The sequence below is a fragment of the Eucyclogobius newberryi genome, unplaced genomic scaffold, assembly GCF_026437365.1.
Source record: "Eucyclogobius newberryi isolate DKJ021-1_F unplaced genomic scaffold, fEucNew1.0.hap1 SCAF_10, whole genome shotgun sequence".
Classification (NCBI taxonomy): domain Eukaryota; kingdom Metazoa; phylum Chordata; class Actinopteri; order Gobiiformes; family Gobiidae; genus Eucyclogobius; species Eucyclogobius newberryi.
In genome coordinates this window covers 7,160,163-7,184,699 of record NW_027315724.1, presented here as the reverse complement: position 1 = coordinate 7,184,699, position 24,537 = coordinate 7,160,163, and the positions used below count along the sequence as shown (strand labels likewise).

The 24,537-nt window shown below is 39.3% G+C and overlaps 1 protein-coding gene across 1 annotated transcript; it reads right to left on the bottom strand.

The window, feature by feature from the left end:
* Window positions 1-667: 667 nt before the first annotated feature.
* On the bottom strand, window positions 668-22,119 carry LOC140373707 (uncharacterized). The gene is made up of 12 exons (XM_072460342.1): window positions 22,021-22,119; window positions 16,722-17,114; window positions 12,869-12,930; window positions 10,688-10,790; window positions 9,738-9,823; window positions 8,960-9,060; window positions 6,565-6,635; window positions 6,390-6,497; window positions 6,006-6,076; window positions 4,861-4,978; window positions 4,607-4,771; window positions 668-3,255 (listed from the first exon to the last, which is right to left on the bottom strand). The coding sequence occupies exons 2-12, from the start codon at window positions 17,064-17,066 to the stop codon at window positions 2,155-2,157; spliced, it is 2,331 nt and encodes a 776-aa protein (XP_072316443.1). The 5' UTR covers window positions 17,067-17,114; window positions 22,021-22,119; the 3' UTR covers window positions 668-2,154.
* Window positions 22,120-24,537: the final 2,418 nt, after the last annotated feature.

The window sequence follows — 24,537 nt, the reverse complement described above, 5'->3', positions numbered from 1 at the left end:
TCAAAAAGCGTTATTGAAATGAAGAAGCGGCTGAACGACACGCCGCTGTGCAAATCCTGAGTGAAGGTTATGGTTCTGCCGGTTTTGCTGCAGTGAGGAGTTTGGGGGGGATACGGGGGTCACATGTGGCTGCAATATGGGGTTGCCATGGTGACCGCTGCTGTCAAGTCAAGATGGCTGCCGCAATCCCACAGCAGCAAGGGGGATGCATTGCGGTGGGCACATGCTGTACCTGTAGTGTGGACGTTTGAGTTTGTTGCAGTTATTAATTATCAATACAAATTAGAGATGGAACCATTCATTGACTAATCGTGATTTGGAGACTATCAGGAATAATCATATTTGATAATTGTAAATATTATCTGGACTACAAACTTTACAACACATACAGAAAGAGCTTTATAGCAAAGGCAGCAGCATTTTAAATCAAAATGTCACAATACCATCAATCATGCACTTTATTTGTAAATTGTAAAGTCTTCAGTCACCATATTTGAACTTTTATTTTTGTAAATGTATTTGAAAATACAATAGAAATAATACTAGATACTGAACAATACTAAAAATAATTAATTTCAGCCCTGATAGAAATATGCTTTGCAACAATTGAAAGGAAAAAATGATCAAATAGTTGCAATATTTCTTTATTTTTATTTTGAAATGTTGATAAAGCCTTAAATATAAAATTAACAATGTACAAGCAGTTTTTAAAAATGCAGTTTCAAGTTTCCACACATGCTTACATCGTTAAACCTGGTAAAATAGACTAAAACTGCAATATCATGTAACACAACACATTTGAATTACAGTCATGCAATTCATCTGATCGTAATAATATCAAATGATGGCATATTCTAATAAATAACTATAAACAATAAATTACAATAACAATACAAAAAGATTCAGTGATACATTGTCAGTCTGTCATTATTAGAAACAGTGTATGAGTAAAATGTGTCATTCCACGTCATTTTTACAGCTTTGTAGCAGCTCCTTCTGACCTATTTATAATTTAACATTCAGTATTCAGACAATATTGTGTCAGTCCAACAGAAATGTGCTTAAACAATGTATGTAATTAAATGTACAGTGTTAGTTGGAAGTGTCAGGCAATTGTGAAAGGACAGTGAAATGACCCACTAAAGTGCAGAAACATCATTTAATATCTAATATGGAAGTTTACAATATGTTTTTTCCCTTTTCATTTTGAATCAGCCCTTTTTTGCGAACATAATATATCTTCCAAACAAAGTTCACATAATGCTATATATTTTTGATAAATTGCCCACATCTACACATCATCATGTAAACTGATAAATATGACAATCATAAATAGAGCTTTGTCCACTTCATGTAATTACTATGCGCTCTGCTACCATCTAGTGGCAACAGCAAACACACAAGGCAAATTAAAAAATACCTTTGGCTTTTGTATCCCAAATGTGATAAAGTTCCTCTCTGATTTGGTCTTTTCCTCTACCAGACATTAAAAAAGGTTCCAGTTAAAATTTCTGACTGTACACCACTTTAAATACACAAATTGGGATTATAATTGCGATTCCCCCATGTGGGACAATAAAGGAATATCTTATCTTAAAATGTAATTTCTTGAAGATATAATCGTCTAAATTAAAGAGGGTGTACCAGATTTAAATTTTTTCGCAAAATATGTACAGATCCAGCACAGATATATTGTAAAAGCAACTCTTAATAAGACCACTGAGTGCATTCTGAGTTTAATTAAGGTGCATTTTATTCTAACGAAAAATACAGGAAGTCTAACGTTAGCATGCTTGTTGTTGTTAGCTTCACCGTGACCGCAAAACTCGCTAGGCCTCGGGAGGTTGTAAAAAGCTCTTATAAACACATAGCACTGAATAATAAGGTACAGTGCCTTTAACATTTTGATTTATTTTCGTAATGTGAGAATGTTTCCTCAACGAAAACATACCCAGAGTTTTGTTGTATTCTTGCTTATTATTTGTGTCTATTTTGGTTAGAAGCAAACAAGAGATGCAACTTTGAAGCAAGCAGCTATTGATTTTGACCCAATCTAAACTGTGGCATCCAAAACCTTGTTGCGTTACATTGTTTCAGTTAAAAAACGATTTGAATTTTGACATTTTAAACAATGTACGCCTCAAAAAGTTCTGTTTACACACTAGAATCACTGATCTTACGTGTGGTTTCTTTGGTCGCCGGGACCTGAAATAGTTTTAAAAAGTTAAACAAAACTCCACCAGGTTCTGTTTTCATTTTTGCACTTTTGGGAAGGTCGATTTCGCTCTGCTCTATCGCTGTGGAATCCTGGTTTTCGTCTTGTAAAGCGTTTTCTGTCAACGTCAAAGGTGCCATTTTGTTTTTTTCTTCGCAAGTTTCATTTTGAGTGACATCCAAATCGCCTTGTTTCGCCATGTTGGGTGTCCTAGGTGGCGATAGTGCGGAACTTTCTTCCATTTGATCCGTTTTGGGCACTTTCGACGGCAAAGTATGGCGTCTACCGAGATTCCTTTGCGTCGGTGATGGCGGACTAGCTAGCCATGTCTCTAAATCCTCATCGTTTGGTTCGTCCATGTAACTTTGTATGTCCTCGTCAATGGTGCGTTGGCGCTGGATGGGAGCTCTGGGCTTTTCCGAGATACTTTCCACGGACGAAACACTGCCCCGGCTGTTCTGGAATTTCAAAACCCTTTTAGAAGCTTCTCGTAACTTTTGAGCTTCCTCCGTCGTGTTGTCCTGGAAGTTTTCATCGGCAATTTCTACGCCAGATGTTGGCCGAGAAGTGGAAGAAAGGCTTTTGTTCCAATTAGTATCTGTTTTTAAGTCTTTGATATCAACTTTTGGTGCATCTAATGTTAATTTTTGGCATAAATCTGTGTTGGTAAGATTAGCTGAATTCCACTCTTTCTTGTTCATCTCCTTGAGCTTTAAATGTGGACTTCTGTTGGGGCTTGTGTTGGGGACGTTGGTGTGTGAGGAGATCTCCAGAAGGCTGCCGGTCAAAGGGCTGCCGGTCAAAGGGCTGCCGGACAAAGGGCTTCCATTGGGCGGAGTGCCGTGAGTAGAAAACGGCCGTCCTGATCTCTTCCTGATGCTCCGCCTGGTGACAAAGCCCTGAAGCATGGACTCGAGAGAGACACCGTCCAGCTCTTTGTCCCGGGTGGAGCAAGAGGCGATGGAGCGGCGTTTCAGGGCCGTCTGCAGTCTCTCGGCGTGACGGCGTTTCACCTCGCTCACCTCACGAGCTTTGTTTTCCTGTGAGAATGAAGCAGGAGTGTTTATATGAGAGGTATGAAGTATAAACAAATATTGAGCCTTTGTTGTTATTTTTGTTTATTAAAGTGGCTGTACTTTTTTTTAATCATGCATTAAATAAAATCTGTCTTGCCTATTTACTGTAAAAAGTAGCTCTGATTATAGTGTGCTGTTGGCATGCTAATGTTTGTTGGCTTCACCATCACCCTGGTAACCAAATGAACTGTTCCTAGACATAAATCTTGATTGTAAGAAAAATATGGTAAAAATAAAGGTTTGCTCGCATCGCCATCAATACAAAGTGGCATTAGTGATGGGTTGTAAAACCAAATCAACCTTAAAAATATTGGATTAAAAAAACTTAAGTCATATCATAATTGCAATTACAATCTTAAGTCTTGACAATTTAAAAAAAAATCAAATTAGCTTGTTCAATTTATGAAAGTTTCCAGGGTCTTTCCCCGCCACCCCTGAATGACTTATTCAATTCAGATCTGGAACAAGAGCCAGAGTATCCAGAGCTTGTACTCGAGGTGATTGAGCACTTCCTGTGAGAAAAGGAAGTGACACAGCCTTCAGTCAACAAACGCTGTCAGTCAAAGGCACAGAGACTTGGAACAGCATCGGCCGCTCTCAGAGACCGACTGACATTAAACACATTAAGACAAACCTCAAATGTTTGCTCAGGAGGAACCAGCTCAGTAATCATTGATCTTGAAGTGTTGTTTAACTCTAATGCTGTCTAGTGCTGTGTATGTGTTATATGTTACTATACTACTAATTCTGGTATATTTACATTGTATGCTCATTAATAGTCCCTTTTCAAATAGACTCAGCCCAGCTTCAGTCACAACCTGCTGCTTGCTTCTCTTGCTATGAAGAAAGCCTCAAACAACCAACACAGCCGCTCGTCCACATTCATAAAAGTGTCTTGCTCATAGTAAACAAAGGTTAGATGGATAAAGAACACTCGGGAAGCTTGACACTGATCTCTCTTTCTCTTTGTGTACCAGGGCGTGTGTCTGGTCTTTGAAATTGGATATAAGATGTGTGGTTGTTTTCATGTTCCGCCGAGCAGCAAAATCTATTTATAGTCATAACAAATACATGCTCTATCGCAGTGGCTTGTAACATTTACGGTCTAGTATTGTGTAGTCATATTTCAGACCTGTTTTAACCCTGGAATAGTCCTGTTGTAGACCTGATTTAGCTCAGGTGCTACTCAGAAGACCAACTCTTTACTCAGGTGGTACTTGATGTGAACAGTTTGAAAAAATATAGCACCGAATTATACATTTGTGAGTGATTATGTGATTAGTGTTCTCAGGGCTTCACATTTGTAAGTTCTTACCTGAATGGCCCGCATGAACCTCTCACAGAAGGAGTGGAATATGGAGCAGCACTCCTCCAGTTTGAAGGTGCTGGGGTCTTCACAGAAATACTCGGCCACAGAGTCGGTGAGCGAGGACAGCTCCTGTAGGTCGGCTTCCATGACCTGCACGCTCACCTCCGCCTCCTACAGAAGCGACACAAACACGCTTTAACACAAAAGCGACGGCAACCGAACGGTCTCCAAACTTCAATGTCATAAGGAAGATGAGGAACCTCAAGAAAGTCCTCCATCTGCTTCTTCAGATCCTCCTGCTTTACTGAGTCCTCTTTGGCATCTTGAACTTTCTTCAACTGACGGGCAAACTCGGATTCAATATCTGCTTTGTGTATTCTGTAAAAAACATGAACAAAAACAACTTACGGGAGGGGCACCAGCCATTGCTCTGTCTGGAGGAATGCACCTGATCATTGTAACTGCATACAGCACGAAATGAAAGACTGTTGTTTCTACAGCTTTTAGCATCAGGAAGTGGGGACAGAAGAGTCCTGGCTAAATTCACATCTATGCTGGACCATGAGTGTCGCCCCCTGCAGGACACTCTGTCCGCTCTGGAGAGCAGCTTCAGTGACAGACTGATCCACCCTCGCTGTGTGAAGGAAAGGTTTCGCAGGTCTTTCCTTCTGCTGCTGTCAGACTCTACAACAAACACTGTTAGCCCTGAACACTTGCAATACTGACTTAACCATGCGCAATACCGTCATATCCATGTGCAATTACTGTCGTACTCACACTCAATAATGTCACATTCATGTGCATATAACTGATGTAAATAGAGTGTTTTTTTTACCATTATTATTAGTATTATTTTGTCTTACGCTAGCTGTTTTTATTTTATTTTATCTTTATTTTTCCCCTCCATTCCTTATTAAGAAATGAGAGGTTTTGTTTATAAGAGTTCTTCTATTAAGAGTGTTTTTTAAACTTCCTATAAGTTATCTGTCCTTTTCCTCTGTATCTACTGCGTTGCAACAATGAAATTTCCCCATGTGTGGACAATAAAGGAATATCTTATCTTATCTATTTTTTGTCCTGCTGGTCCCTGTTATAGGTCGCAGGTGGGATGTCACAATATCACATTTTAGTGTTACAATTATTGTGGGGGAAAAAACATCACGATTCTTGAGACTGTAACTAATCAACAATACAGTCATTCCCACGGTCTAACACAGGGAGGACATGCAGACTCCTCCCAAGAGAGATCATGTGATGTTGGTCTGGCCCAGGAATCGAACCCACGATCTCCTTATTGGGAGGCGAGAGCTATATTTTATTATTAGACTATGTGAGGGCAGGGGGCACCATCATAAATCTTTCCTTGAGCGCTAAAAGAGCTGTAGAATGAGAGCACAAAACGTACCTTGATGCTGCCTCGATGTGTTGGAGCTGCTCTGGGAATGTGAGGAGCGCAGCATCAACCTTCTGCGCCTGCTGTGGAGAACAAACAAAACCAAAGGATATCATCAGTTTCTTTATGTCAAGTGAAAAGGGAATGGACTATTATTATTAAAGCTAAATAATATAACAATAAAGGAAATCACTTTTTCACATTATATTATACAGTATTATACATTTAAATGTCACCTGTTTAATGTCACCTAATATCTGTACATGATTATGGAGGATTGTGTAATTATTTATTTCTTTTTCATTTGGAGCCACTATCCATACAGTTTTAATGTTTCTTTTCACAATGACTAAATAACAATCTATAATACTTTCACACAGGAACCTGCGTACTTACAATAACAACATAATGCATGAGATTCATCCCTGGTTTGTTGGCTTTGGTGTCCACGAGCTTCAGCAGTGATGTCATTCGGAAACCAATGGCACTTCCAGCATAGCCCCCCTACAGGGAAGAGTGTTTTAGGTATAGAAAATAAAACTACTACTTTTGTATGTTTGACCACACTTACTTTATTCATGTAGTTCCCCGTCTTCAGCACCAGCCGTATGACAGAGTGGAGTTGGTCGGACTCTAACAGCTCTGAAAACAGAGGGATATATAACGTGATGGAAAGTAACGAGGTACAAAAGTAAAAGTACTGTTCTCGAGCACAATTTGTGTCTGGTGTCACCAGGTGTCTGTACTTTACTTTACAGATACACTGTATCTGTACTTTCTACTCCGCAACATTTACCAGTAATTTTTTTGAGCACGTTCATGGTGACATCCTATGAAAAGTAATATTACACATTACAGTGTTTGTATTGTTATTGGCCTTTGACATCTCATGGTTTAGAAAAAGAAAGCAAGAAATATAGCCACAAGCGGCAATGATCGGCCCTCGCCACGCCGCCGCCACGCCGCAAGAGGAGGGGGCGCTAACGCGCCCCAATTGTCCTTTATTACGCCTACTGCTGAATCTGTGACGCTGTCACATCTTCTCCCCTTTGTTTTACCATCAAAAAGCTATTTTATTTTGAATTCTTGGCAAAATGTGCGGACACCGTGACTCTTTGAATAAAAATGTGAATAACTTTTGACGGTTCACTCCTGAAGATGAGTCTCACCAAATTTCAGGTTAATAGGGCTAACGCCCTGGGAGGAGTTTGTGAAAGTCTAAAGTGTAATGTTCTGGCGATTTCCCCATTGGAATAACATGGGAGGTTTTGGTCATCGCTACGGCAAAACCATAACAATTATGACATGGGTCTCATTGACTTTTGTGATGGGGATGCCAAAATTGAGTTGTGTGTCAAATTTCATAAAATTTCGCAAAACTAAACATTTAACCTCCATATGAAATCTGTAGGGGGCGCTGTGGTGCCAAATTAATTTATTTCACTTCAAGTACGTTTAGCGCAAAGAGTTTAACAACTGATTCTAATTTGACGCAATTCGGACTTTATCTGCGCAAACGGCAGAAATGTTAAATTTGGGAGATTTCTGAAATTCTAGCTAAAGTTTGCGGCTTTGCCGCACAGAGACTGTGACAGGTATCAATGTAATTTGAATAACTTTTGATGTCCCACTCCTCAGTAGCATTTTCACCAAATTTCAGCTTTTTAGAGCCAACGCCCTGGGAGGAGTTCGTAAAAGTACGACGTTTGGAAAAACTCCCGAGTCCTGCTTAGCCATTTTTGAACCAATATGGCCGACATTTGGTTGGGCGGACGGCGTTGCCGTAATAATATTTTTTACTTCTCTTGTCACCATCTACCTCTGCGCCAAATTTCATGATTCTACGATCAGATTTTTTTTGGGTCATTTCCTATCTCTCAATGCATTTTTGGTACATTTGGGGGCGCTGACGCGCCAATTTTTTTTTATTTTAGAAAAAGGAAATAGCCAGAATGTAGAGAGGCACGATTTTTAGAGGTGTGCAAATTTTTGTGACTTTTCGTCAATGTTCACTGGGTGAAAAATAGGGGGGTTGGTCCCGAGAAGAAAGAAGAAAGAAAGAAAGAAAGAATAATATTTCGATGCGAAAACAATGTTTCCCATTTTTCAAATATCATAAACTATACATTTTCGGAAAGCGCTCGCGCTTTCCTACCTCATGGTGTGGGTCCCTGGTCACTGACGGGTACTTTCGTTAATTTTGAGTGGGCTCCGCCCACTTTGTGTTTTTGTTTTTTGTGTTTTTATACAGTAATAATGTTCAATTTTTGCATTACATGCTTATATGCACGGAACATGCAAGAGATGGGGAACGTATTCGTGAGCTACTTAGGGCAAATGAGTGCTTTATATGGGGATGACGACCGCGAATGTAAAGTGCTCGTTTAGCGCGCACTTTTGCACGGGCTTCGCCCGTTTACAACGGTAATGTTCTATTTTCCTACTACTAATTAGTATGCACGGGGCGTGCGTGAGTGAAGGAGTGCGTTAGTGAGTGTTTGGAAGTGGGCGAGCGCTTCGCGCTCGATTTCGTACGTGCGCACTTTCGCAGCCGTGCTTCGCACGGCCTTACAAGATTAATAGGCCTCTCGCCAGCTTGTGGCGCTCTGGCCTAAAAACACACTTCATGCGACTCTGGCTTTTCTAAAAGGATTTTTTGTCTTGTAGGCTTTATTGGACAAACTCACGCCCCTGAGCAGGTACAGTATCTGTACTGTCTACACACTTTTGAAATGGAAAAAATATACATCTAGAATAGAATAAACTTTTTTGTAAACTGAGAAGAATTTGCCTTGGACTCAGTTCAACATTTGACAACTACAAACATTCAATAACAGCAAGAATTCATTCAAAAGCAAAAAGAACTACAACAAGAAGAAAGTGCTTGCGATCAAAAAGCACATTACACTCATCACTTTCGGACAATTTTTTATCAAGATCACCACAGACTTATGTAGCGACAGTACCTTTCCCTGCGGTGATCAAAGTGCCCACAAAACCCTTGAGTTCATCCATGAGGGGGAAGAACTCCTCTTTGAGCACCAGGCTGTTGAGACGATCCTCATAACTGGGAAAACAGATAGATACAAGTTTATTTCCAACATTTCCAAAAAATCGTCAGCTGTACTTTGATTCTAATTTACTGATCGATCCCTTTGCTCTGTTGAACCTCAATATACAAACTATATAACTGCATTCTTAAGGTTTTTGCCATTATAATTTTATAACCGGTTTATATTTGTATTGTACATATTTTTTTTAATGAATTGTAAATATGTTCTGGCAAAAAGTCTCAATTTAGCACGTTTAAAAGTTAAACCGCAAAGATTATATTTAGTGGTTAAACAAGTCAACAATTAGTCATTTTTTTCTATTTCACATTGAGACTTCTAAAATACATTATTATCCAAATAAAGGTTGAAATATGGTGAGTAAAAGCTTTTAGATTAAGGGCTGCAATGATTAATTAACTTAATCGCGTCTAGTCAACAATAGAAAATAATCATAGTCACATTTTAATCAGACTCTAAAGCACACATGAAAATACCCTTTATAGTAAGATCATATTTATGAAAAAAGTGCATATTAATAGAAATCTGAAAATGTTTATTCTTTTTTGACATTGTCACTTAATACTGCCACTGTCTTTGTTATAACATGTCTTTTCATGGTCGACTCGTTACGATTAGTCCATTGATCGTTGCGGCTCTAGTGGAAGGTTAAATTCTTCGACTTAGTCCTAACCTTGGGATCTTGACCAGCATTAGCATGAACAAATCTGCATCAGGAAGAGAGAAGTGGTCGCCTTTGAAATTCCTCAGCTGTTTCACCTGCAACATCAAGAATATATATTAGTCCTCTTACTCTCTATGCTGCAAAAAGAACATTTCATTTAGATAAAATCACATATTTCACTTTCACACATATCCAGATAAACTAAATTTAGAGATGGACCTACAACACACCCCTGAGGAAACCTAAAGTTAAGTATGTAACTACAGTTCTATGAATGACGATCAGAGAGCGCTTTATTCTTAATCAGGACTTAATGTGTCCTGATTATATTTTTTTTTTACAATTTTTATGATTTTCAAATTTTCTGCTTTATTTTGTGTATTTTTACCTGTTGTGCAAATAAATTATAGTTTTACGCCAATCAAGTTGGTATTTGCAAAGAAAACATTGAAAAGTCTGTTGAAAATGCCATTAAGTGACATCACACCAGGAATTCTCATTCCAGTCAAAATGTATGCATAATTTACTTTTTTTTTTGTTTTTTTGTTTGACAAACATTAATTATTTTTTCTTTTCAAATAAAACAAATTGTGACATTATATGAGTTTTTGCCCAGTTTTTGCTGGGTGATTTCCTAGTGTAATGTCATCAATTATAAACAGGAAGTGAAATAATGAACCTAAAAAATGTGCTATTCTGTGATAACATTTCAATATTTTGCAAAATTCATCTTAACTGGATTTTAGTGCAATGATTTGTCCAACTTGTCATAGGCTTTAATGCTGTGACTGCTCTGTGGGTTCTCTTGCAATGACCCATCCAGTGAAAAAAACAACACTGTGTTAACGTAATTAGTTAAGTGACTATTGACCACCAAGGCCTCCAACAGTTAAAGAACATTTGGAAATCATGCATCCCTAGTATGAACAAAGACAAAATTAAAACCGTAGCACATTGACCTCATCTTTATCCGGCAGCAGCTTGCACAGCTCTCTCAGTTTCCCTGAGCCAAAACTCAGATAATTCCCCACTTTGATATTGTCGATCATTTCTGGAACAGGCCTGCAGAGAAAGGAAAAAGGAAAGTCATTTGATGTTTACCTTTTTTACGAGCAAATACATGATGGGCAGTTTGTATTACAGTCAACAAGTAGTTCCTGAATGTTGGAAAACTGGCTCGACCTCGCTCTGCAAGCCCGTGCCTGCTCACATACTTGTGCAAGGATCATTGGAAAACAGAACTGATGAATGGATTATGTTTGTGTTATGTTGTGCCTGCCTTAATGGTTTTGATAGTTTTGTTACGCAAAGGCTTCTAGATAGAGAATATCTGTTTCTTAAGTCCTTTTTGTGTGTGTTGTAAAATCCGGATAAATGATCATTAGAATATGACAAGGTGAAACTTTTCAGAGCACTCAAGCCTCAAATGCAGGGTAGTACAGGATTACTCAAACATGCATGAATCAACGGAATTACAGCTCTGAGTAAGATAATGACCATTATAACATTGTTAATAGCTCATAAAAGTAAACATTTTATGATATGTTTGCTTCAAAATGATCATAAGAATCAACAGAATCCAGCGCAGAAACTCAGTGCCAGAAAATACACCATTAATGGAATGTAAATGATGAATACAGCTCTTTTAAGATGAGCTCATAACTAACAACGTCACATTTTGTACGAGTTGAAATAGAAATGTTCCCATTGTTGATAAATTGCATGTATCAACAGTGTGTCATAGCATTTGTACGGCAGCTTTTCTTCATCTGACACACGCCAACAAGCCCCAGAATGTAAGACATTCCCTACAAACACACAACTACACTGTGGCTGAGCCTGTTGCTGTGGTTACATGGAACCTGTGGGGACAAGCTGCAGTGATCAGGGCTGTGCATTGCAAAACTTGACTGAAGTTTGGATCAATTCCTTTTTCGGTGTAGATTTTCTTGTTTCATTGTGTTTCTAACAGGTTCCTGAAGATCATTCAAGGCCAAGAGATTTCTAACTTAAGCTTATCAAGCGTAACCTGTCTAACATGTGAGCTTTTGAGACGCTCCACGCATGCATTCAATTGTGATTGGGCCTCAACCACCCATGGTGCCGGTCTAGACCAATCACAGCGCAGCATTGTGGTTTGGACAGAAGCCAAAAGTGAAGCAAAGGAACCACAACTATCATGTCAACACCGACAAACGTACTGACCATTTTCTTGATCAGGTTTTGGGTTCGGCGCACGTTCTCAGCATGAACCCTGTTTTGTTTTCAGTTATCTTTTAATCTGTTTCCTGTTTTTGTAGTTCCTGTGTTTGTATGTTGTGTTCGACCAGAGAGTTTAAAGCCGCTCGAAAATGATTAATGGCAAAATCAGTACAATCAACCCAATGGAATCGGAAGAGTTACGAGTGGCATCCTTTGACGATAACGGCATATTTAACCCAATTAGGAGGTAAAAAATCTTAACAAATTGAGAACATTATTAATATTATAGACATTATATATTTGCGAGGGACCCATTTGAACAATACTGAACATCAAAAACTAACCAAAGTCGTGTCATTCATCATACAGAGGCAAACACAGAGTTTTGAATGTGAAGACATGGAGGGCAGATCTGTATTGGTCGGGGAGCTATTGATGGAGGGGTTATTGCTCTGGATGTGTGGGCTCCACCAAGGACTGATCACCTTTTGAGTAGATATTATGGACCTGATTGCGAACTACTCTGGGGGAGCCCTGGTCTGCGGCAGCGATTGGATTTTCACATTGGACGTGTCAAACCCGAGAGGAAAATAAGCCGTGACTGTGATTGCATTTGTGTTCAGTTGATTTCTACTTGTGTTTGTGTTTTTTCACAGCCTCTCTGGTCGTTCTGTTTTGTTTATTTACTTATATATATTAAAGAAAAATGACGGTAAATAAACTTAAAACTCCAGCCTCTTTTTACAACTCTCAACGCTACTTCAATGATTCTACAACAGAAACCAGACAAAAATAAAAGTATTTTTGCAGTGCTCTGGTGTGTCATAAACTCATCCATCCACCCTGTTTTCTATAGGGGGATCATGGAGCAGGAGCAGAAGATTTATGGCCCCGCCCTCCACACCTCCAGTCTGTAACAGTCTGTTCTTCTGACTCACCGCTTGAACTGCTTCAGGAAGATTCCGACGTTCATGCTTCTCTTGGAGTTCAGGATGGAAACCTGCGGGACAAAAAGGAAGTGGAGCAATCATTAGTGTAAAGAGAAAATACTCTCTCTTTCTATTACATTTTAGTCTTAATAGTTACAATTAAACTTTTACTTTGAATCAGAAGTTCATAAGCTATTGTGTGATTCTATTTAGAGAGCGACTGATATGTTTCTTTCTCCGATGCTAATGATCTGCAGATTTTTTCAATTTTCTACTATAATATAAGATTTTTAAATGACTGGTAACTTAATTACTGTCTATACTTTTCACTGCACTGCATAATAAAGAAAGAGAAATTCAGTTTTTCGTTCAAATAAAGCTTTTTATCTTTCTTTTAAGCTTTTTGCCAGCACAAACAAAAAGCCACTACACTAAAACGTCCAAATATCAGGCCGATATATCTCTAATTCTATTGACTCTGTAGTAAAGATGTGCAATAGTTTTACTATTCATAAAAGTAGTCCAAAACATGTGTCCTTAGAACTGAAATGTCAACAACCATTAAATGTAAGAGCTATAAGAATAGTTGTACACTGTTATATGTGCTGATGAGTAATAATAAAAGTAGTTCAAATATTGGTTGCGTTTGAAAATTGAATGATGCAGCTTCATAACAAAAGTCAATTTGTAATATCCTAGAAGTATTGATTAATAAATTAGAACAGCTGGTCTTGAAAGTACACATCCCTAATCGTTAGTTTTTTGACAAATCAGACCAAGGACAAATGACAAATATGTGCAACACTCCACAACACGACCTGGAGTCTCACATGTGGGAATTCCCTTTACCTCAGACCTGTATTTTTAGTTTCGCTTCCTAAAATTATGGGAAATGTTCTAAGTTTCCTCTGGCTCATTGTGAGGCGCGTGACACACTTTGTCTCGTGATTGAGCCACATGTTTTCTGACCCATTGTAACTTTGAGATACAAATCAACACATTCAAATAACTACACTTAGATTAGCCTTGAAACTAAATCATTTAAAAAAAAAAAGGAATAAAGAATTATTCGTGCTTAGTAAACACTTAATTAATACTTTAACCCCTAACTTGGTATTATGACATCAACAAAAGCTAACATTACTTCACTAATTAATCAAAAAATAGTGTGGGGTCTTTTTTGCACAAATCTGTTGGTCAAAGAGCTGAAATATTCAAGATGACTTAACAAATCAGCTGATGTTGGTCCGTCTTCACATTCTCCTAATTTCCTGGGGCCCTAAAGAACGCAGCATCATTCTAACTTCAAAGCCCATAATCAAAGGAGACATATGAAGATGTTTTAATGTACTTCATATTGAACTATAACATAAGTAGATTCTCATTTAAGATGTTTGTTCATTGTAAACCACAATTTTAATTTAAAACGACTTAGTAACAGAAGCAGGTCCATTGTTCAAAACTGCAGGACTGATAAGCCCCGCCTCTTCACAGAGACATTTCACTGTAACAAGCAGCAGATTGGCATTTACATGTTTTTATTTTGATATTTTAGAACTCTACATGTGTCTTAATTTAATCACAACTAAAACACTGAAAACAGGAATTTTCTCATCATCATCAAAGCAATTCAAATTCATTACCTTAAATAAGAATTGTTCATTATATCAATTCTTTGTTCATGTTATTGTAAGGATACTTAAGGTATAGTTATTATAAAATGGAAACAAATGAATTCATAATTAAATTCAAAAAATCATAAAGTCCATGTCAATTGTGTATAACACGTGCTATTTTTAGCGTTGAGAGAAATTCTGAAAATAAAGTGTTTTTATGCTTCGTAGACTATGAGTATGATTCATGAATGAGGCAATAATAACTGTCTCGTCCCTGAGCAAACAGTGTGGTCAATATGGCCGCTCCACCCTTGTATTGATTTGCACTGCAGGCGGACAATACTGTGGTTTTGATATTGTCAAGGCATGGCAATAAATCTAAAACATCTCCATACTCCTACAAAAGCATCTGATATTTTTCTGTTAAAATGTGCACTATCATATACACTGCTGGATTCACTTTTTTTCACATACTTAATAACATAAAGAATTCTGATGTCCTGTTGATACATAAACTACAACAAAACAAAACGTCCCAGTAACTTGAATTTGTCCAGTAGTTCTTTCAGTTGACTTTACAAAACAATCAATTCGAGTCTAAAGAGTTTGGAGTCCATCCCCAAATTTCACAACATTCCTCAAGTTTTCAGAGATAACAGAAAAAAAACCATGATACGTTTAAACCTAGAGGTGTAACTAGCACATCTAAAGTTTTCAGGTTATACATAGACTTTATTCATTTGAAAATAACTTTAAAGTGCATGGGACAGGTTTGCAAGGAACAGTTTAAGCATTCATTTATCAAAATAAAGGCGTTGTCCTAAATGAATAACTATTGTGTAATTAGATGAGCATTGGCCCTTGTTTGCAGTACAGTTGCTAGGTTACAGCCACCCGTGTCACATCTGTGTTCATGTCCAACCAGGAAGTAACGAACAATCAACAATAACAGAAACACTGGTAAAGCAGAGCAGGCCCAGGTCATTTCCCCAGTCTGTCCCACCACTGAGCACACTCCACACTTTTACTACAGGTGTTGGAGAAGTCAGAATGGTTTGTGAAGTAAGAAAAGGCGGTATTTTTAGTCAAATTTGAGCAGATGGAGCCCGTTAATTTATTACACGTTTGCTAAATCTAATCTCCCCATCTCCCTCTTCTCTTTCCATTAAAAGAACATGTACAGGATATGAGCTGGCATGTTTGTTTGGGTTTGTTTCAGTTTCTTTGGCCTCCACCCAAACCACAATGCTGCTCTGTGATTGGTCCAATGCCACACACTCACTGGCGGTATTGGGCAGGACAGGATGAGTTTGACTCACAAATATTTGTGCATGATGTGATTTTGTTCTAAAGATCCTTAGTGCATAAGGATTAGACTATAGAGTACGGATGGCCTTTGAACTGCAGATGTTTGACCTTATATATGCTTAATATTAACCAGCCAGATGAATGCTGGTGATATTTGTTTCACAAACTCTTGAGAATCCACCTGAACCAATCACAGGCAGGCTTTGAGACAGGATTTGAAAAGACGGGGGGCCCGACTAGGCGAAAAAACAAGTAGCTTCGGCATTCTCCGGACGACGGCTCGGCAGCCAATCAGAGCCAAGCACACAAATTTTGTCGACCAAGCATTTGCGCAGCATACACATTTTCACTTGTAAACAGTAAACTGTAATGGCGGACTATTATCAAATGCTTCCCTGCCCGATTTAATGATAATATACCCTTTTTTCTAAGATTTATTAATAAAATGGCCGTCCCTGCACTCGAACATGCCCGTCCACATTTTAAAATACCCCGTCCAAAATACGGGAAGACGCCCCCTATCTAAAAGCCTGCTCACAGGTCCACAGCGGAAGTCAAAATGTGGAAGACAAACCTAAACAAACAGGGTGAGTCCGACAGATTTCAGCAGCTTTACAGACTATTTTGTTTTTTATAATTTTGTGTCTTTGAGGACGGGGAGAAAGTCTGAGCTTTTCTATGACTGGATTTAATAACAGCTTGATTTCTCGGCTCGTCGTCAGGATTTTACGCCTTTTCAGAGTGATGCACTGATACAGAGCAGGGTTAGGTTAATATCCCTTATTACTGAACCTACCCACATGACACAAAGTTCAATGTCATTTTCTCCAGATTACAATCCCATTCATCATGTCGCCCTTGCCTTTCATACGAAATCACAATTCTACATTTCGAACACGACCTCCAGCGACCTCGGATGGACGCTGTCATTGACTCACCACATCGGCTCCGGAGCTGGGCAGCCCTCTGATGCTTTGGCGATTGAGGTTTTTGGCCTGCTCCTGCTTCTTGCTGAACAGCTCCTCAATGTGCTCCGTGTCCAGCTCGTACTCTCCGTCCGGCTGGTCCACGGTCCAGATGTTGTGTTTGCCCAGGACCGAGTGCTTGGGCAGAGTTTCCCAGTTAAAGTTCCTCATGGTGGAGCGCCGCTGGGAGGAGCTGAGGTGAGACGGCAGACCAGGGCCCGGAGGAGGTGGAGGAGGAGGCGGTGGTGGTGGAGGAGGAGGAGGAGGGGGTGGTGGTGGTGGGGGAGGAGGGGGAGCGGGGGGACCACCTGGCTGCATCTTGGGAGACGGTTCTTTCAGTCAACAGGTGCTCATTGTCAGAGAAGGCTGGAGGGCAGAAGAACAATGTTACGTTCCATTCATTTATTACTCGTGGATGTGTGTAAAAGGTGTTCCACATCAGTTCGATCTACTGGAGGGAATTACATATGGGAGAAAAACAAACTTTCCTGACATAATACTGTAAGTTGTAATATTGATTTGATGCCGAAAAGTCTGGGGATGATTTATGAATTTAAGAACGGCGTAGAAGATCCCTAAGCTCTTTTCTGAGGCTTAGAGGGATTTATTTTATTAAGAAGAATAACCCCTTGAGATGAGCCATCTTGTTTTGTTTACTTATATATATATATATATATATAATATATATAAATATAAAAACAAGCCTATAAAAGAGCATTGTACTAATGTTTTGTGCAGTGTTTTCTTTGTACTCAAGCGTTAGAATAAAGCATTATATGTGTTCTTTAGGCTATTGATTTCTCTCGTGATGAGTGCCGGAGTCCCGGGGAACACCGGAGTCACCGGTGTGAAGGGGAACACCGGAGTCACCGGTGTGAAGGGGAACACCGGAGTCACCGGTGTGAAGGGGAACACCGGAGTCACCGGTGTGAAGGGGAAAACCGGAGTCACCGGTGTGAAGGGGAACACCGGAGTCACCGGTGTGCAGGGGAACACCGGAGTCTAGAGTCTAAAACGAAAGCAAACCAAAGTCCATTCCAAAAATGTAAAGAGCAGGACAGTTGCCAAATTATGCAACACACTTTTTAAAATGAAAATGACTGATTTGGCAATGTTTTAGTAGGTTGTGTGATGTGGTATTTTTATAAACAAAAAGTGTGCCCTGACTCAAAAAACTAGACAAACACTGCTTTAGGCAGCAGGTAGGCCAAAGCCAAATATCCACCTGTGCTGGAGACTTAAGGCCGACAAAGTACAAATATCGGCCTTAATTAGTTTGACAAGGCTAATTAAAGAATCATTAGTTACCTTTAAGACAATTATATAAATGAAAAAACACCACACATTAATTTTAAACCCTGTAAGCAAAATAGTAGTTGAGTAGGGATGCAGACCTACTCAACCCTACTGAGTAGGTCTGCATCAGAACCTGAGCCCATGCTCAGGTTCAGGTCCTGATTCAAATCCAGAGGTTTAGGTTGAACCATGCCTTATTTGCATAATGTAATACCAGCATAACACAAGCTTCTTGGCTCAATTAAGTTGAAGACACTTGAACAAGGACGACAATCAAACACAAGGCTTAAAGGCGGTATGGGCGATTTTTCGGCGATTTGAGAACGCAGGTGGAAGTGCACATGCCACTCCCCCGTGTGGACTGATACAACACACACGTGCGTTTGTTTATTAGCGCAACGGAGCGCATCACATCTCTCGTCTCCCGTAGATTTCTGTCCACTTCTGAGTCAGCTCGAACTGTCTTTCTCCGTCTTCATTTTGCCCCGTACACTGAGGGAACTATATTATGATAGATCCATGCGCTTAGGCACGCGAAAACGTGGGGACGAGCCTGACGCGGCTGCAGGTGAGCGATAGATGCGTTTTATGATTGATACGTGGCAGGACTAATGATTTATCCACGCCACGAGGAAATATGATAAAAAAAATTGCTGAAAAAAATCGTCCATACCACCTTTAACTGTAGTAGATTGAAATAAACTCAACTTCTCTGGTTTATTCACTGTTTATTAACAGGAGTTACAATTCACAAATCACAAGCTACGAGCTGCTAACACACATCCATGTGTTTTACTTGAGGAACAACTTCCAAATAAGAGTAAGTTGAGTATTGGTATTGGTGCAGCTGTTTCAGCTGATACTATGTTTGTCAAGTGTATTACTGGTTTGACTGGGCTGTTCCCCACACTTGAAGGGGGTCTACACACACTTGAAGGGGGTCTACACACACTTGAAGGGGGTCTACACACACTTGAAGGGGGTCTACACACACTTGAAGGGGGTCTACACACACGTGAAGGGGGTCTACACACACGTGAAGGGGGTAACCACACACTTGAAGGGGGTCTACACACACTTGAAGGGGGTCTACACACACGTGAAGGGGGTCTACACACACTTGAAGGGGGTCTACACACACTTGAAGGGGGTCTACACACACTTGAAGGGGGTCTACATACACTTGAAGGGGGTCTACACACACTTGAAGGGGGTCTACACACACTTGAAGGGGGTCTACACACACTTGAAGGGGGTCTACACACACTTGAAGGGGGTCTACATACACTTGAAGGGGGTCTACACACACTTGAAGGGGGTCTACATACACTTGAAGGGGGTCTACATACACTTGAAGGGGGTCTACATACACTTGAAGGGGGTCTACACACACTTGAAGGGGGTCTACACACACTTGAAGGGGGTCTACACACACTTGAAGGGGGTCTACACACACTTGAAGGGGGTCTACATACACTTGAAGGGGGTCTACACACACTTGAAGGGGGTCTACATACACTTGAAGGGGGTCTACACACACTTGAAGGGGGTCTACACACACTTGAAGGGGGTCTACACACACGTGAAGGGGGTCTACACACACGTGAAAGGGGTAACCACACACTTGAAGGGGGTCTACACACACTTGAAGGGGGTCTACACACACTTGAAGGGGGTCTACACACACGTGAAGGGGGTCTACATACACGTGAAAGGGGTAACCACACACTTGAAGGGGGTCTACACACACTTGAAGGGGGTCTACACACACTTGAAGGGGGTCTACACACATGTGAAGGGGGTCTACACACACGTGAAGGGGGTAACCACACACTTGAAGGGGGTCTACACACACTTGAAGGGGGTCTACACACACTTGAAGGGGGTCTACACACACTTGAAGGGGGTCTACATACACTTGAAGGGGGTCTACACACACTTGAAGGGGGTCTACACACACTTGAAGGGGGTCTACATACACTTGAAGGGGGTCTACACACACTTGAAGGGGGTCTACATACACTTGAAGGGGGTCTACACACACTTGAAGGGGGTCTACACACACTTGAAGTTTAATGCCTTTAGATACATTTTCACTCTTTAATTTTGCAGATCCATTGGCATCAAAGTCAGGTAAAAACCTTCAAAAACTAGCATGACAGTCAACTAGAACCACTATAAATCAATCAACTTAGCAGTATGAAAAATAGAATATGAAAATATTTTACACTACACACAATACATCATATTAGCAGCATTAAACACCAGCCCATATGTAACAACTGTAGAATACAAATACTATTACAAAATATAAGCTCCAATTAATGAATCCAGCAATTAAACAATATTACTTTGACTTAGTATTTACTTAGATGTATAAATATGTATATTGCACATTAACCCACTGAAATAAATGCCAAACACACCACAACATAACACAGTTGAGTGGAAGATTTAGTACAGGTTTAGTTCCTTGTGACATTGCTCTGGAGATAAGATCATTTGTGGTGACGTCAGTGGAACTGGTTGTGATTCGAAACAGTGTCAGAGGTTCAGATGATGTCATGATGTAACTGCGGTGAATAAAGTACAACACTGACTCAATAGAAACGTGTTGCAATCCTACACACGCTCCGTTCAGAGTTCCTGTAAGTCCTGCATGAGACAGGGGGAAGAAGGAGGTGGAAGTCAACAAAAGGCTTTATTATCAACGTTTGGGAAGTCTTGACTCTACTTTAAAGTGGTCTCTGGAGGATTTTGTGTGAGAAAAAGGTCCAACCCATTTTTAATCATTGTGTCAGGGCCCAAGACAAATTGCAAGAAAGTGTTTTCTTTTCTCTTCTATTGGAATCCGAGTTTAAGCTTTGGTTGAGTTACTTTTTTAATTTTTAGTACAAGGCAAGATCAAGAGGCTACGGTTTATGTTTTTTGATTTTTTTAAATATTCTTTTCAGTAGTCTTTCTTTTTATTATTATTTTGTTCGTGTTTTTTGGCCCATGGAGAGAGAAAAGCATGAAATGTGGAGATTCAAACCCCCGACACTGTAGATGCTCTTATTGGAGCGCGCTCACTGGGCTAATGCTATACAACAAAGATAAAGACAACACTGTAATAAATGTGATATAACATTACTACTAATACTAGATCTATTAGTTATTATTATTACTTACACACTTTATTGATCCACAAGAGAAATTACTTCATGTTAAAGCCCCAGTACGTAACTTTTAGCCGATTTCTTTTAAACTAAACTAAAATACTGAAGCTACAACTAAACTAAAGAAACTGCTTGTTAATAATATTCCACAGTATGGCATAAAACGTATCCATAAATGTGGCTTTAACGATTACCATCTAATTATGCACCTCCAAAAAGTTGCACACTGCTGCTTTAAGTTTTACTTAAGTATAGTACCTTTATTTTTATACTTTGTAACTTTGCGCCACTGATTATTACCACTAGATTTAGAGCAAAACTATTCTTTATATTACGTTAAGGCGAGACACTGCAGCAGGTGAATAGGAACGAATCTTACATTTAAAGATATACAGTTGTCATAATGAATGTATTACACGTTCTTTCATTCTGGGAATTTATAACGTGGGTATTTTATGCAACAACAAAAAAAAAGCACATAACGGAAACATATTAAGCATTTATAGAATCATGTTTAAATTTCATGTTGCTACTAAACAGTAGCAACATGAAATTTAAACATGATTCTTTACAGATTTGTGGTGTTAAAGTGTGTTTACACTTTAACACCACAAATCTGTATTTATAACAGACAAATAACAGCTAAGCCTCACGTATGTAGCCCAACCAGTTTTATATTCCCAAGCCATCACCAAAACCAGTCTAACTATTAAACTATTATCAGTATTTTCTCCAACCTTCTTGATAACTTAGCAGCCAAACAAACCTCTTGCGTAATTTGTGCGTAAAAGTCTCCAAAACATGCCAAACAAACTCACCTTAGATTAAAAAGCTGATCTTCGCAGTTAGATTCCTAAATATGAACTGTTCCCGTTGCTTCCTTTTCCTCCGTGCGTGATAACTTCTCCCACACACGCAGACGTCTTCAGCTCTTCCCGGGATCACAAGGCGAGAGGGAGAAAAGTGTTGAAACTCGAGTCTGATCCGCCCGGACCTGCCCTCATCTCATCCACGCCTTCTCCAACTCAAACATGGAAACAATTACAAATATTCATCAATCCGGCATTGAAACTGGAAGAACGGATTTTGTTTGGGAACGTTTTGGAGTCACTAAAGTCCCAAGTCTACAGCTCCAGGCTAAACTTTGACCCAGATAAGAACCAGACTGATAAGCAGCGCAGGTATGTGGAGCGGCTCGTGCGTAAAAGACTACAAACATGGCGGCGGGTCAAGCATATGCATTGTATTGATCATAATGTCATTTTATCACTGGGTTCTTGATCAAGGGAAAAGTAAAACTAACTGGATTTTGCTTTTTTATTTTTTTATGTAGCCAAACTTAAAGTGCCTCTGACAGGTTGGGCGACTTATTAAGCTAAAATGCAGTTAATATATATTTTAAATTTAGCTAAAAATGATTGTTTAAAATGTATCCACATTTTTTAGGTTTATAATATTACTTTCTGTAACTGATGACATCACACTTGGAAATTACCCAGCAAATACTGGGCAAAAACCCGTCTAATGTCATCATCTTTATTTATTTGACGAATAAACAAATATGTCCCTTTATTTTGTTGAATTAAAATTTAGAGGGCCCAAAATTTAGTTTGTTTTGTGTAAATTATGCATACACTTGAGATTTTTAGACTTTTCTCCACAAATAGCCACTCGATTGGTTGGATGGATCATTTATATTTACAACTGGTATAAATACACTAAATAAAGTCATTAAAACATCATAGAAAAAACATCCCAGAAAATCATAAAAATCTGTAATATGGGCTTTAAAGGAGACACATTTTTCCATTTACATTGAACAATGACATTCAATAGTACTGTTAAATAATTTTGCAAAATTAATTTAATCTTAAAATGAGCCAGTCACAGAATCTGATGCTGGATTAAAGAACTAGAATGTGGTAATATTTCAAACAGTTTAGACTTTTACATTATAAGAGCCTTTCATGGCTTTCTGGATTTTGGTTACAGTTTTCTATCATCAGGTGAGGCACAATTGTGTCATATATTCTCCTTTTCCAATGTCTCCTTTATACAGCAAGGCCCCTTTATACTCTCACACAATAGACCCTTTAAATTCGAGGTCATTAGAATGTTCTAGATTCATGCTCGGCGGTGGTGCAGTGGTGCAGTGGTGTGTGGTTCAATTCCAGTCCTATTTGCTGAGTTCACAGTTTATATTTCATGTTGTCCTGTCCTGTCAAATAAAGCCTATGGGCCAGAAAAAAATCCATCCTGAGTAAAGAACCATAACACTTTTTCATTGATTGACAGATCTCTAAATTATTTTAAACCAATTTGTTAACACTTTATAATAATTATTCCTGCCTTTAAAGCATGAACAAAGACTTAATTCTTAGTAATAATTCAGGCTTACTATACTTACTACTAATACTAATACGCTTAACCTCCCCTCAGGCAGGAGGCCACGCCCCTCAGGCAGGAGGTCACTCCCCTCAGGCAGGAGGTCACTCCCCTCAGGCAGGAGGCCACTCCCCTCAGGCAGGGGGCCACTCCCCTCAGGCAGGAGGCCACTCCCCTCAGGCAGGAGGCCACTCCCCTCAGGCAGGGGGCCACTCCCCTCAGGCAGGAGGCCACTCCCCTCAGGCAGGAGGCCACTCCCCTCAGGCAGGAGGCGACAGTGCATCCAGACCAGAACCTGACGCCAACAGTTTCTTTCCCTCATCCGTTGGACTCATGAACACTTCTTAACATCGGTCACTTTACCTATAATCTAATCAACAACACAATTTTGTGTATTAATGCATGCCTCATTTGATTTATTTTCCTTTCATTATTGTTCATTGTTGTATATTGCACCGAATCACCAAAGCAAGTTCCTCGCCTGTGAATTCTGTTCACTGACAATGTCAATAAACCTTTTCTGATTCTGATTATTTTTATATGATGATTTTAATGTGCTTTTATTATTTTAAGGCAGTTTGAGTTACGTTTGTATGAACTGTGCTCTACAAATACATTTTGATTGATTGATCATGTGTGGTAAAGTGTGTAAAATACTGAATCTGTAGAAAAAAACAACAAAAAAGAATTGCAACGTCAATGTATTTGTATAAGTATTTGTCCAGTAAAACCAAACCCAACAGGAGCATTATCGCTTATTTAATAAACAGATAATCTAAACTACAACTGTAAATGTGTTTAAACCAGACTCTGATACCACTCAAATGTATCACATTGAGTGTTTTTACTTTAGATGGATTTTTCATATTTTATTATATTCTGCAATATTTAACTTTCTCCATTGAAATCCCACTATGTTCCACTTCACGTTTGCCTCCATTCTGAAATCC